We start from the raw sequence: 15,946 nt of genomic DNA, 5'->3' as shown, positions 1-15,946 counted from the left end.
ATTCCCCTGTGTGTGAAGGTCAAGCATAGATCTGAAAAAATAATCAATAGGAAATCGTAAAATCCTTTTAATTCATATAGATTCATGCCTAAATAATCTTATAATGAAGGTAAAGTGAGTTACTGCATCTGTGGGCAACTGTGTATTTTATTTTATCTCACTTTTAAAAAAACTGACTTGCCAGGTGCTAGGTTTCCATAGGAGCAAATGGTAGGGAGGAACATTAATGTTCTTGTGAGACCCAGCCCTTCTCTGTCTTATCCTGAACAGTGTAAGCTCATCGCAGAGTGAGGGTTCAGAGGAAAGTTCAGAGGAGTCTGTGAGCATAGAGTTAGAAACAGGAGAAACTCACAGAATCAAGTTGGGAGTCCAAAGTAAGTCAGCCGGCACTCAAAGCTGTAGTTTCTGAGTTCCTGGGATCGCTCATGAAGTCAAACTGCTAGACTTACTGCAGAAACAACCACCCTTGGCAGCACCTACATTTGGGAGCATGAATATCCGAAGAATGCAAAATGTGGAGTCGAATGACGTAGCCAGGTTCTTTTATACTTCTCGAATCTGGGAGGGCTTAGGACTGACTTGCTTTGACAAATGGGAGGTGACAGTGTGCAGTTCTGCAGCCAAAGCCACATGGGAATATGCTGGTCACCTCCTCACTTCTGAGAATGCTGCTTTGAGACAGCAGCAGAGGCCTGCATGGCCTAGGGAAGGACACATGCCGTCTGAGATCGCCAGAAGTAACTGCCACACAGACTTCCAACTAGAGCCAAGGGCATGGCCAGGACTTTGACTGAACCCAGTTGTCTGGTTTAGCTGCAACCAAATCAGGACTTGCCCCACACCCACCCCCCACATCATGAGGCTATGAGGATGAAGGTCGAAGTGTTTTCTAACCTACTATTTTTAGGTGATTGCTTTTGCAGCAATAGCTGGTGAACACACATTCCCAAATGAAAACAGGTGGGTGCTCGGTAGGGTGGTGAACATGTGAAAATCACACGCCTCTCCCTCAGAAACCACTGCATAGGAGTCAACATTTTATCTGATTTCAGCACTTTTAAAAATCTTTGCACTGATTGACAGATATTTCGCTTGGCATGAGAAGCACCAAGTTTCTATATTATGCTAATGTAGTTATTCAAAGTAATCAATAAATAGGGTTTTTAATTGAATTTTCTCACTAGTCTATGTCTTCCATTCCAAGGCTGATCTGAATTTTTGTTCCCTGGCAGAAAATTTGCCTTCTTTTTGCTTTGGCTTTAGTTCATACTTAATTCTTTTCTTTGCTCCAACCCTCTACATCGCATTCTGGGCTGGGCTCGCTCCATCTTGTTAGCAGCTGGAGTCTGCCACAGGAGGAGCCTTGGCCTGAGTGCTTTACACGAGCATTCAGGTTTGGACCCGCAGAAAACAACAGGGTTAATGCTACTTCTTCACCTCTGGAAATATCAGAAATGAGAAGCCCTTCAAGGAGATGTCTAAAAGAATTTTAAATCTTCACAGGTTCTTCAGTTCCCAAGAATCTCTGCACCCCTAACGACTAACAAAATATAGTACAAAAATTTTAAATGTGTGAATATGAATATGCTCATACATGCAAAAAGCTTACATCATACATGTGCAGAATATGTCCTCCATGATTTCTTCTTTAGAGAGAATCAGATGGTTTCAAGAATGACCAGAAATGAAATTCAGAACATATTTTGATTTTGTTGACATATTTAAGAATGTCTTCTCATCTTCTCCTGACACTTGACAGCAAAACCCAGAACTGACTGAAGAAGTTTATTTCAATAGCTCTCAGCCATCAAGGACTCTGAGGGTCAAGAAGGTGCTATATTTTATTTACATGGTGACCTCTTGAGAAGTGACAGAGCATAGGCCAGGGTATTCTAAAATCTGTCATAAAAGAATTAGATAATATAATGAGTACACTGGAAATTCTGTTCAAAGTGTTACAAGGCCTTTGGTCATTCATTCAGCAAACACTGTCTCTATACCACATGTCAGGCTCTGGGATCTGTGTTTTATGCTAAGCACACAATATTGAAAATACACAGTCTGAACAGATATATTCCAGACATAAATATATAATGGCGGTGAGATTTACCATTGCTAGGGTGGACATGGAGTCCCAAAGAAGTTTGGCACGGAAAAAATGTGGAATGAGGGAATAACGGTATTGTAAGCTTGTCTAAAAATTGTTTAAAAATAGCCTTAACCAAGGAAGGTGGGTGGGAACATGAAGGTATCAGTCATCCAGGTCCCAGAGGAAGGATGCTCTCCACAGTAGACTTAGGTAGGATGCAACCCAGAAGAGCTGAAAGGAGAAAGGCAGGTGAGGTACATACAGAACAGCATGTCTTAGAACATACTGGGCATATGTATTTCCCCAGGCATTAGAAGCTTCCAGAGCTGGTGCCCAGCCAGGCTCAGTCCACGGTCTACCAGGTAATTGTTTCCTCTTGGACCTGAATTTTTGATCAGTGTTAATGTTACTGGATCGTAACATCTCCCCTTTACTTGCCAGATGGTACAGAAGACATCAGGGTCCCTCTTGGGGTTTTCTTACTTTCCTTAAGAAAATAATTCAAGAGCAGACTCAAAAGAAAAAGTAAAAGACAATTTTATTAGCATTTAAAAGAAAAACTTCAGGGTTGGCAAGCTGTAAAAGCCTCTGCAGTGCTGAGGAAAGGAGAGAAAATTCATGCCATTTAAGTTGGCATGAAGGTCAGACACATGGTAGATGAGTAAGACATCCCAAACTGTTGAGGAAAGCGTGCTGAGGAAAGGGAAGAGAGAGAAAAGAGAAGAGAGACTTTACATTTTATTGAGTAATTCAGAAAAGGAGGCCAGCTTAAAGCTTCACGGTTGAGCCCCTAAGCAAAAGCATAGAGTCTCCTCTTCCGGGAAGGAAAAGTAAAAAGTACAATATTTCATTAAAGGACTAATTATTCCACCCATCTCTTTAACAAGGCTTAAACCACCTTCCTAGGGGTGATTCCTTGGCCAGTGATTGGCATAGGCCAACTAGAATGTTAGGTCTCCACTCTGGTCAGAGATTCTGTTCTCTTAGGTGAAATTTCCCCTTAATGAGTCTTGATTCCTACCTCTAGCATCAAGTACTTGTATTATCAGCAACAGACAAGTGGTGCGATTCACCCAATCAAATCCCCTCCTGCATTGTTTATATTCTCTGAACTTGAGTCTTCTCACCTATGGGGAATCCATCCCAGGATGCCTCGCTTCTCAAATTCTGTAAGCTCTGAGTTATACTTTCTTTTCCTTGTCAGGAAAAGGGGGCATTGTGAGACCTGAGCAAGCCTTGCTGTTTTGAGCTAATAAATGCTGTGACTCTTTCCAAAGACAAAGCTAGAAGTGAAACTTAGATGCAGTGTTCCTGAGTCACCTGTGGTCTGATTATGACAATGTGTTTTCTCTTTTATTTTTTAAATTTTTTAAATTTTATTGGATTTTTATTTACATTTCAAATGTTATCCCCTTTCCCAGTTTCCCCTCTAGAAACCCGCTATCTCTCCCTGCTTCCATGAGGGTGCTCCCCCCACCCACTTCTGCCTACCTCCCGGCCCTGACATTCCCCTACACTGAGACATCAAGCCTTGATGGGACCAAGGCAATCAAGTCTATAAAACGTGAAAAAACACCACGTGTGTGGACCATGCAAATAATGTGTCAGTGTGTATACTCAGACAAACTGCAGTAGAATGGTCTTAAAATCAAATCTGAGAAATGCGGCTTGCCCCCTTTCTGGTTTTTGGCTGTGATGGATTGGCCTGTGAGCTTTCGCCTTGTGTCTGTTCTCTGAGGAATCACAGGACCCAGCCTGATTATCACAGGATAGGGCCGCACACATTTGCAGCCCCTCTTATTTATTATTCTTCCCCTGAAAACTTGTTATTGTGCCAAAGTGAAAGATCCATTTAGTGCCCACACGAAGAGCCAGTGTTGGAGGTCAGCACTGAAGGCTGGTCCCTGAGGACCAGCACTGGAAGCTACTCTCTGAAGATGGGCGCAACACTAAATCCTGCTCCCCGAAGGACAGGTGCAGCACTGGCAGCTGCTCCCCAAGGAAGGTGAAATGCTCCATGAGAACAGGTGCAGCACTGGAAGTTGCTCCATGAGAACAGGTGCAGCACTGGCAGCTGCCCCCAAGGACAGGTGAAATGCTAAATCCTGCTACATGAGGACAGGTGCAACACTGGCAGCTGCTCCCCAAGGACAGGTGCAACACTAAATCCTGCTCCCTGAGGACAGGTGCAGCACTGGAAGGCTGCTCCCTGCTAGGCTGTCTTGGAAATATGGCATGAGACATCATCTAAGAATGAACAAAGATTTGGAAATGTGCCTCAGTGCTGAAGAGACCCTGCTCACCTCTACAACCAGTAACTCCATTCTGCATCCATAAAGGAAAATAAATGTACCTGCTTCAGTAGCCATCCATGAACTTATGAGTGGAGCATGAAACTCTCTTTCAGAACCCCATTCTTTCCAAAGAAATCATTCTGGCGTCATGCTCTGCACGCAATGTTTTTATCTTGTGTTGACCAGACGGTGAGAGTTGTACAACATGATGTTCCAAAACAGGTTTACATTAAGGATGGTGAAGCCTCAGCACAGAAGGGCTGCTAGGCTGAGCTATGCTGACTTGCTAAGAAACAACTGGAGATGGAATTGGTCCTGAAGCTGTTGGTGCTCACTCAGAAGCATCTTTGCTCAATGTAGTATTCTAGTCTCTGACTTCAGCATACTTTGTGGAAAGTTCCATCTCCCACTGAAAACAGAGACTCCACCATACCCAAGGCTCTTGTATGGAGCAGTCAGGTCTCTCCTGTATGTCAGCCACTCCTGTGCCCACTCCTGTTGTTTTTTCTAGATACTGGTTAGATGCAGTTAGCCACTAATCATCACTATAGAGAGTAAGTTGTGACTATGTATCAACTCTTCGTTCTCCTCTCATTAGACATAGGGCAGACAGTGGTGTCTGCCTCACCGGGCTGTGGGGAGAATTAAATGGGGTAAGACTTACAAAGCTCTTGGACCTGTAAGTGGTCCATGGAAGCCCTCTGTAAATGTTGTTGAATGGAGGAAAGACTCTTGAATCAAGAGTACAGCAACTGGCCTCAAGAAATATGGACGAGAAATTCATCAGGAATTACAAGGCTAGTTTCTGTGAAAGTAGCTTGATGGCTAGTGAGTGGCTCATCTCTTGATGGCTAAAATTGTTGTTTATTCAATCAACAATTGCAGGTATCTGCTGAGTAAATTCACAGATTGCACACCGTTTTGAGTATTGTGTATATGTTTGTGTGTTCACATGTGTGTGAATGCATGTGTGAGTGCCAGTGCACATGTCTGTGGGAGCCCAAGGTTGGCATCCAGTATCTTCCTTCATCTTTTTTCACCTAACATTTTGAGGCAGGGTCTCTTGGTGAACCTGGAGTTTGCCATTTATGCTCATCTAGGTAGCCAGGTTGTTTTGGGGATTCCTTGTCTCTGCCTCAAGCACTGTAAACATACAGACAGCTACCCTCCCTCCTGACTTCGACGTGGGGTTTTGGTGTCTGAACTGTGACCCTCATGCTTACATGGGAAATAGTTTAGCTACTGAGTTATCTCCCTTGCCCTCACAGACATTTTTAAAGACAATAGTACTGATACTTAGGAGTCTTGTCTCCCTCCAAGCTTCATTCTGTTCTGCTATTTCACTGGCTTTGTGCTCCCAGACTGGTAGAGTGGCCCACTATAGACTGGAATCTGAGCCTCCTACAGATGTAAGTACAGGAGACTGTAAAATGCTGGCAGTCCCTTCTGTGCTTTTCATGGGGTTTCCCTGAGTGCAGGGTGGCTGCAATGTGCTGTCCGAATTCTGGAGGACAAGGCTCCACCAAGGCTCTGGATGGAGGTCAAGGCTGGCTGATGACACTATTGTCTGACTTTTCCTGGGGAGGCATGAACAAGTGTCTGTTCACCTCAAACACAGTACTGATGACATAACAGAGAAATGATTCCTCCTAATTGTAGCTTAGGGATCTAGTGAGTTTATTGAAGTTACTTACAGGAATCTGGGCATGGCCTTATAGGAGCATTGGCGACTCAAAGGAAAATGTATTGTAGAAACACTCATCTCTTGATGGCTAAAACAAGCCACATCTTTGCAGCTCCCTGCACAACTAGCAGTCGGCTGGACCTCTAGGAGATTCTCCTTCCCTCAGTCATTACTGTTGTTTACTTAACCTTGAGCCAGGGCCCTGTAAATTTTGGAGTTTTGTTTCCTTTCTGATTCACTTACTTCCCAGGACTTTTCCTCTTTCTTTTATGAAGTAATGCTTCGATGGAGGAAAAGGAGCTATTTGCCACCCTGTTGCTTTGTTTACTGTGTGAATTAACACTTGCTGAGAGCATATAGTCACTAAAAATGTAGTATGACACCTGAGATCAGGTAGTCCTGGCTAAATTCCCATGACTACATCTTTTAGTTGGAACAAATCTTTGAGAAATGATTCTTGCTTTTTAGTGTGGTGGAAGAAATAAAGTTTAATACACTGTCACCTCTGTGCTTTGTGGGACCATGAGGATAATAAAGCTGAACTTCAAGGTCACTGCTAGGCTGTGAGCTCCTCAGAGGCTTGCAACTGTGATGAGTCTCAACTTCCACTGTGAGGAAAAGAGAAGAATCAGGATCTCAGAGAGGTTCATGGCACAGATTTCACCTGGACATCACACTTACAGGGGAGAGATTACCTACATGACTACATACATAAAACCTACCAAGTCAGAACAGCTGTGTAAAAATTTTATATCTAAATGGCATGGCTTGGTGTGCACACCTCTTTTAGTGTTGTAAACATTTCTATAGCTCGTATGGTGGAATTGTCCTCAAATCAAAGTGATCACCAAGAATCATGGTCTCTCCAACTTGTACCTGTTGGACATGGGTGTGTTAGCATTCTATACAATGCACAGGTTTCAAACTACGTATAGCTTACAGACTCACTGTCTGTAATACCGATGGTCCTCAAGAGGAGGCAAGAAAAAGCATAGTGAGCCCACTGGCCCCAGATGCTACATATAGAGGGACCAGTGTTGTGGTTAATTTCTATTGCTAAACTACAGAATATAGAATCCCCTAATAGACACTGTGGTGTGGCTGCTAAGTTCCTAAATTGGGTTTATGGGAGTAAAAAACTCAACCTAAATGTGCAGAGCACCATCCTCTAGGCTGAAGTATCAGTTGAGCACAAAGGAGCGAACCCACAAGACACCAGCACTCATCTCTCTCTGCTTCCCAGTGAGGACAGTGTGAGCAGTGCCCTCACTCTCTTACTTCCATTTCTCCCAGGGGAATTCCAGAACCTGGTGTCCTGACCTACTTGGCAACCCAGACATTATGCTTTGGATTTGATTGCCTACTGTCCAGGAATGTGGTCAATCCTCACACATTTTCCCCATAGGGCTGACTAGCTGTCACAGCTTGTTTATGGCTTGGTCTTTGAATAGGTGACCTTGAGAGATGAGTCATCCAGAATCAGATTCAGTCTGGAGCATTTCATTGCTTGATTTTGTGCTTGACTGTGATACGGAAAGAGTCCTCCGTGCTGGTGCTGAATTCCATGATGCCCGGACTCTTTGCCCGATCCCACCCAAGCCCTGCATGCCATCATTCTCTGCATGCTGAAACATTTTGTCCCTGCTCTAGAGAGCACAGCTGTGGCCTTCTCCAGGGACCTCCACAGTCTCCCAAAAAGAACTGAACATTTATCCACCTGATGAGTGGTTTCTGATTCCCCAGAGGCTCTATTTTGGAGAACTGAATCAGTTCAAGCTTAGAAATGCCAATTTACTGTTGTCAGTGACTATAGACGTAACTTACAATTTGACTTGATGAGTAGTTTCTTCTCTAACTTCATTTGGCTGGAGAGCAATGGTGTGTGAGTGGTAATTTCATTCTTCCCACCAGTTTTCACAGTGGGCTCTCTGAAAAGCTTTCTGGTCACCTCCTAACACATCACAGTGAGTGGGACAGCCACCCACTGTCCAAGTTGGAAAACTTAGATTCTGTTGTAATGATAGGTTCTCTCTGAGCCACAGTGATCCCCATTTTCCCCCTGTTGTCATAATAGTTAAATTGAAATGACATTGTATGTAATCATAGTTTTTAATAGGACAATAAGTTATATATGCAAGGAAATCAGACTTAAATGTTTAGTGACAGGGAATTGTGATTTGCTGAAGTATACACTGATTTTAACTTGGACAGGGTTCTCTGTATTATGAAGTAAGCAAGCCTGCTGTGCTGGATAAAACCTGTTCTTTGGTCAGGATGTTTTGTCATAGCCATAATAATCATAAATACGGACCCAGCTTACCCACACACAGATATGATTATGCTGTTGCTCCGACACCAGCCCTTCGTTTTCCTTCCTGCACTTCTGTAGTTGCTCGAAGAATCTGTGCAAAAGCAATATTATGGTTCAAATCTAAATCTCACTCCGAGGCTCATGGTTTACTGCTTTTAACCTCCTGACTAGTAGCACTATTTGAGGGGGTTATAGAAACTAGAGGGTGATGGGACATGAGCCTGGCTGGTTGAGACCAGTCACTGGGAACATCCATCCTAGAGGATGTGTAACAGGACTCAGTCATGTTCAGAATGGGAAAAGGTAATTTCTATAAAGAGCCCAACAGTTCTAGGAAGAGCCCAGATCCTGCGTGGACATGGACAGGTCTCCTGGTACAGCAGAACTAGTTTCTACCAATGAAATTGGAGCTCAGATTCCCATGCCATCTGTTAATGGCAGCAAACAGGCTGGAACCCACATCTTCCCCCTCTTAGAGCTGCTTATGCTGTAAATAGTGGCTCTCCATCAAAAGCAGCTATAACTGCTTTATTAAAATGGTAGCCATAAAACACAAAACAAGACTTCAAATTGTAAGTTTTTGGTGTGGTGTGCTCTAATTAACTGGTATGAAGTAACCTTTGTAAGGGACCCATGAGAATCAAGCATTGTGAAACCACGGAAACAGCAACCGTTGTACTGTGACTAGGACACAACTCCAGGGATATGCTGGAGATGGGTGGAACGTGTCCCTTCTCTCAGAAGTGCAGAATGGCCCTGGCTAGAGGGAGGAACTGGTAGCTCCTTTTCACACCCCAAGTGGGTGTCTTCAAAAGGCCAACGTCTGGGTGGGACCTGAACTCTTTTGTGATGTAGGACAGTGTTAGATGAGACAAGCTCTCCCTCTGCAGGAACATGATGGAGCCACCTGGGGTTCAGTCCTGCTCCAGAATCTGATCCGACAGCCCCAAGAGAAAGAGGACACTAATTAATATACCTTCTGCTCATTACACTGACTTGCTATCCTGATAGGATACAGATGCATATAAGATGATGATTAGATGTAAGAATTCTGAAATTGAAAAATTTAAAAATCCAACAATCCAGCATGGATAGGAGAGGAGGTCATTAAGCCTCACCCAGAGCTATTAGCAGTAGAGAGTCCTTGTCTCCAGAGGTGTGGTCTCCTGTAAGTTACCCATGCCCCAGTGCACAGTTCTACATGTGTGCACATGCAAGCAACAATAATCGGACTCAGGGGACTAGAAAGAGAAGAGGGAAATGAAGAGAATGTGGTAGGGTTTTGGAGAAGTCGGAGAGGCATTTATAAAAATAATAGTTAACAAGTATGAAGCCCTCAAATAACCATGAAAGTTTAAAAATTTGTACGAAAGTATCCTATTCTCTCTCTGAAAAGTGAATTGACTTTAAATGTTTGCTTGTTTGCCTGATTCACTAAAGAGGAAAAGCCCAAGCACAACTGACAAACTCCATGGCCAGCGCCTTCATCCACAGAGCCATCTCAGCCTCCCATTCCCAAACATTTCACTGCATTCTACATCCATAGTGATGTGATAACACAACAAAAGAGATGTGTTCATTTTACATAACATATAAATTTTATCTACTGCATTTCTCAGTCCGTTTTTTTAAAGTTTGTCATTCGTCTACCTTTTGGATTTAAAATAGAGATTGTAACTTACATTTGGTTGTTAAATAAGACGTGGAGGGAGAGAAAGTCACTATATTTGAGTATCCATTTTTACTCATAGAGTCTGTGTCCCTAGGAAGGACTGGCTTTGGGGTGTAGCAGACTTGGTTATAGAATACAGGAAGAGGTGACTGCTAAGGGGGCCCTAGATGAGGATCTGAGTTTGAGGTGGTTTCAGAAAAAAGATGAGGGACAGTATGACAGCAATAATCTGTCCTGAGACCCTCTGAAGGATACTTGGGAACTGAAGCAAGAGCTAACTGTCTGAAACCCAAGAAACTGTGAGAAGGAGCAAGCCACAGTGACTGCCCAGGAAGGAGATGGAGGACTTTCTGGGCAATGAGCAAACTCCTAACATTTGGCCTTTAAAAGTGGATAAAGACAAATTTGAAGGAAATTCATGTGTTTCGAACTTAGGCTTCTATTAGAAATTCACTTTTATTAAGATCCAACACCATTATCAGCAGGTCCTGTTCACCAAGAGCAGGGGGTCCACCTCAAGACACCAAGAAAAACATCATCTATAAGAGCCATAGTGTGGAGCTGAATCACACATGGGGGCTGCTGGTTGTTTTAAAGGCAATAGATTAACATTTAAATTATTCTAATTTGACTTTAAACTTTCTGAGATTGCCCTTCTGTGATTCTTTTCCCTCAAAATAATTCTTTTCCTTCCAGAGTGTGGGAAATGTCACTGTGAGCAAAATAGGTCTACACCAAAGTAAGTGCTGGATAGGATAGCATGCTCACGTTTACGCTCACTGGGCTCACGAATGCAGAAGCCAAAAACACAAGGGAAGTTCGCATGTTACAGTGCCTTTCGTATGGACTCAGACGTCTAACTCCGTTTCTGAAATAGTTGGTAATCACTGGAGGATGGTGGGTGTTTTTCATAGAGGAAATGAAATACTGGAAAAATATTTTACTTCTGGTTTTTTTGGGGAGGGACAGGTGAGGGATGTTGCCAGCCTCTCCCTGGTGCAATAAAGCTCGTGCTATAGCGTGCACGTGAAGGAGAAGGTGCAATGAAAGGCTTTTCTTATCTCACATTGTCTGTTGGTATTTTGAATTTTTAATATTACCTATGCTTTCCTGTTTCAGAATCAAAATCAATGAATAATATCCTTGGGGAAATAACCATACCTTCTTTTCTTATCCAGGTGAAGTACTCTTATTTAAAACTCAATAAGTAAGGCTGTAATACCATGGCCTGGCCTTAGGAAACTTTGGGGTATTTGTATATCTGTTCTTCTTCGGAGCAGCATTGACTTCCCAATCAGACAGCCTTTTCTATATGTGTTTGAAACATGTTGTCCCCTCCCTCCCCACCCTTGCAGGAACGGCTCCTGCTCTCCTTGCTGCCAGCTCACATCGCCATGGAGATGAAAGCTGAAATCATTCAGAGGCTGCAGGGCCCCAAAGCAGGACAGATGGAAAACACAAACAACTTCCACAACCTGTATGTCAAACGACACACCAACGTGAGGTATGGTGCCCCGTGCAGGCCCACAGCACTGGAATCAGTGGTCTTTTCCCAGGGAGTCACATCTTACAATAACCACCCATCCATTGGTGGTACAGTGGGGCTCAAATCTCTTACCCTTCTGATGCCTCTCGTGACTTTCCTATTAAAATGGGGGTAATTTGGTATACTTCACTCATTGGGTTGAGATGTAGTTGTATGCTTGCTGTCTGTGGATGATAGGAAGGGGGAAAGGAAATGGATTGTGGGGTCTTTTTTTCTGAAAACCCCCATAGTCAGACTGCAGTATAATTAGAATGAAGGCCAGGATCTTTTTGGATGGAGCGGCCAACCCTTCCAGATGGATTTCCTGGAAACAGGACCTCCATGAAGCCAGTGCATTCCAAGGAGGCTGGGATACTTTGTTTCAGGATCTGACCAACCAGAGACAAAGGCCATGGGAGCGGGATGTATTTCTCATGACAGTAACTGGCTTATCAACACAGACATTGTAATAGGAATCCCCCAGGCAGTTATTCCTAGAATTATAGTACTCAGAGGCCAGCAAGCTAACACTGGGAATCTAGCCAAGAAGAAAGATGTATGAAGCCTCCATCACCCGTGAATACTGAAGGGGAACTGTGAGGCCCTTCACTTCAGGCTGGAAAGAAGACTCATTCCTGTATCCCCGTCCCTAAGCCACCCACATAGCTGGTATTCCTCTCATGTCCTACCTATCCCAAGTACTTCCTTTAGGAGTTTGCTCTCTCATCCACTCACTGTGTTGCTGGGAGGCTTTCTGTTCTCATTGGCAATCCCCATAATCCTCTGCAAATATACCTGGCTGCATTTGCTATTCTTCAATTGTCAAGGACGATTCTTGAATTGTACTTGCAGAGTGCCCAGGACCACAGATACATTTAACTGAACATCTGCTAGAAGTGGGCCCTAGCCTATTCCCCAAATCTTGGCTCGCAACCACAGTCTGCTGAACATCTGCTAGAACTGGGCATCAGTCTGTTCTCCAAATCTGGGCTCTCAGCACAAGCTACTGTCTCCTGGGCCAGCTGTTTTAGATCAAAATTTTGAAACTCAGAGATGAAACACACATTGCAGAAGCTTAGATCCGTAGCTCACTTGGCATCAGATCTTACAAAAGGGTGCACAGAACCCATGATACAAGCATACACACGGATACATGAGCAATACGATGCTCTTCCCACCCGACAAGGCCTAAGGAGAGACATTGGGTGGGTGATGGGAAAAACTACACCTATTTGAAGAAAGTTATGGCACATTAAGCAATAAAATTATTTAAAAGCCCTGTTTGCCTGTGGCTGTATAAACATTCCATCTATAAAGTTAAAGAAATAAGACAATTCATTTCTGGTATCAGGGGGTGTGCTGTTCCAACCATTCATTGTACAATCCCTTCCCATCACAGGAGTTAATTTTAAGCTACTTATTGGGTAATCAAAGCCTTAAAGAAAAAGGCGGTTTGTGTGAGCAGTCCTTGAACACCTTTACTGACAACTGATCAACCACAAGCATTTAATGAAGCCCTTAGAACACCTATATTAGCTTTCAATTTCTGTATAGCAGGTCATGCCTAAATTTAATGGCCTATCACAAACATAAGCATCTCACAGAGTCTGTGTGCTAGAAATTTGAGAGATACTCATCCAGATGTTTTGGGCTTTGACTGTGCTGTGATACTACAGGGCGGGTGTTGTTTATAGCTGCTGGAGGACCTGCTTTCTATCCTGCCCTCCTTGGAGGGTTCACATGGGTTGTTATGTTAGCTGGAGGCCTCAGATCCTCTAGTACTCACAATCAGCTTCCTGAACTGATACAACATGGCAACTCAGTTCCGCCAGTACAAGGAGTCTGTAGGCAAAGCCAGAAAAATTAATTACTACCTCCTGGTTCTGCTACGACCTTCACTAGACATGGAATTTATTCTCCACTAATAGCACTTGCTAGCACTAATAAAAATAATAATAATTTTTCAGTATGAAGACAGCAACGGTTGGTTGCCTTCTGACTCTTGATCCCCTTTCTCTGGATCTTCCCTGGCAGTTCTTAAACATCCAGAGACACAACATTTGAAAAATGAAAGCAAAATAAAAACAAATGGTTCTTTTGTTTTGTTTTGTTTTTCTCTCAATCTCAATGTATCATCCTATCTGAAACTACCTCCTTCTTTCACAGTTCAGGACCTAGAGGGTTTCTCTATACTCTGGTTGGTTTTTCTTATCCTCAAGTTGCCACCTTTGGTAATAACTTCCACTGAGCCACAGACCTGATTTGCACTGACTTCTCCTCTGACTTGTCCTGTCCCCAGCAAGTGTGATTCCTCTGCATCCTTGTTGCATTGACCAGGCAAGTGTCCAAGCCCCACTAACCATGAGATCCCACTCAGAGAGCACATCTGTCTTTGTCTTGCTACAATCTTGACGCTTTCTTCTCTCTCCTGAGTTTATCTTCTATTAATGAGTACTGTTGTCACTCCTGTGGCTCCTTTGTGCCTCTCCACTCTCTGTGACTTCATTATCTTTGTAAGACATGGAACTCAACACACCATCCTGTGCTCATTCACCTCATGGGTGACTTAGGCAGCAGCAAAACTGGCAAGGCTGAAGTAGTCCCCTTCCTGTGCAAGCTCATGGTCTATGTGAACCTGGATTCCCAAACACAGCTCACCTGGGAATTACTCTTCAGCTTCAATGTCTCTCCCTGGATGCTCCCTGACAGCATCTAATTAGCCACAATGTGTTTGATTTTCCTTCCATGCTGGACCATGTCTCTCCACTGCTTCCTGGCACAAACTTTCCTCAGGCTCCAATCCTCTGCCTGCTTCCAAGTTGCACGGCCAGAGCAGTCTTTATAGTAATGATGGGTTGACCATCCCCCAACGCCCGTGAGGCCTGAGAGCCTCATGATTCCTTTACATGATTTCACACATCGTATCACAATCTCTGGTTGCTTTTTTCACTTCTTTATTGCAAAATAAACTCTGAGTCAGCCTATGATATCTGCTGCCAGCCTGCCATGGGGGTGCTTTGCCCAGTCCAAGTTTTAATCAAGAGGAAAGCTGTGGATATGGTAGACAGAAGAGGTGGCATGGCCACCTTGACATGTTCCATTTCCAGAGTTCTTCCAGGTGCTCTTTCTCTGAGTGGGAAAATTCAATCCTTTCTCTTAGAACATGGCTCAACCTCAGCCATCTCTGGCCTGAGAGATCATGAGAACCACAGAAAGGCCAACCTTTCAGAAGCCTGCAGCAGTCACTTGTGTTTCTATTCCCCCAACAGAAGAGCACATCTCTGCTCTGGATAAAGCCACAGCTTGTGATATAGCTTTCTGTCCTGATCTGGATGCAACAAGGGCAACTGGCAACACATAGTTCTGTTTTTATTGTGGTAAAATAGGCCCAATGTTTCACAATTTAACCACTTCTAAGGGAATAGTTCTATGGGAAGAAGTGTCTTCATGGTGCTTTCCAATCTCCAGGATTATTTCTTCATAATACATGGGGTCTCCATTCCCATTAAACAACAGCTCCCCACATACTCCAAGCAACCCAGCAGCAACCATTCTGCTATCTGCAATGCTTCATAGTCTAGTCAGCACACAACGGAATCATGCAGCAGTCACCATTTTGTGTCACTTACCAGAGAGCCTGCAAGTTCAGCATATCCTGGAGTTTCATTTCTTTCCAAGGCTGACTAATATTCCAGTGTATGCACAGCTCTCATCTTCTCTTTACATACATCCACAGATGGACTATGGGGTTGTTTCTACTCTCTGTCTTGAAATGAAGCAAATTTATATACAAGCAGCTGCATGAGTCTCTGATTTCAGCTCTAAATCCTGTGGTTTTCAGGGTTAAATTTTTCAGGAGCTACTGTTTGCCCCATACAGACTGATCCCCCTATCCTTTCACTAGCAACACACAATGGGTTCATGTCTCTATAGGCTTGCAAATCCCTACATTCTCTTTTTGGTTTAATAGCCTTCTTAATGGCTATTAAACAGCAGTCATTTCATGATACATCTCGAGTTGTAGCACATCCGCCATGTTAACATTCAAACTGAAGGCATGAGTTTGGACTTCCTTATAAGGCCATCATGAAAATCAGGACTGTGCTAGTGTATGGGGAGAGTGTGAAACACATACTAGCACATTACAGAGGTTAAGCTTGTAGTGACTCACATAGCCTCCACTCATCTGCACATACAGGAGCGGAGCTACACTGTCATATACACAGAGTAAGTTCCTGGGCATTCACCTCCCAGCATGCACGTGCCTCTTCTCTTCTAGCACTTGGATGTTTCCCCTAATAGCACTTACCATTTACCATGAGTCATGTTTGGACACTCACTATGTCCTTGTTTGTTTAGTACGTCATCCCA

General features: G+C 43.6%; 1 protein-coding gene across 1 annotated transcript in view; it reads left to right on the top strand.

Annotated features, from left to right (window-relative positions):
• Positions 1-15,946, top strand: part of Adcy2 (adenylate cyclase 2) — a 410,506-nt gene that overhangs the window by 279,045 nt on the left and 115,515 nt on the right. The window contains exon 5 of the mRNA XM_032894822.1: positions 11,406-11,554. Coding sequence (XP_032750713.1) covers positions 11,406-11,554 — 149 coding nt within the window. The remainder of the gene's footprint in view (positions 1-11,405; positions 11,555-15,946) is intronic.

The sequence above is a fragment of the Rattus rattus genome, chromosome 2, assembly GCF_011064425.1.
Source record: "Rattus rattus isolate New Zealand chromosome 2, Rrattus_CSIRO_v1, whole genome shotgun sequence".
NCBI lineage: Eukaryota > Metazoa > Chordata > Mammalia > Rodentia > Muridae > Rattus > Rattus rattus.
Note: the sequence above shows the minus strand (reverse complement) of the source record. Positions and strands in the feature narration are given on the sequence as shown.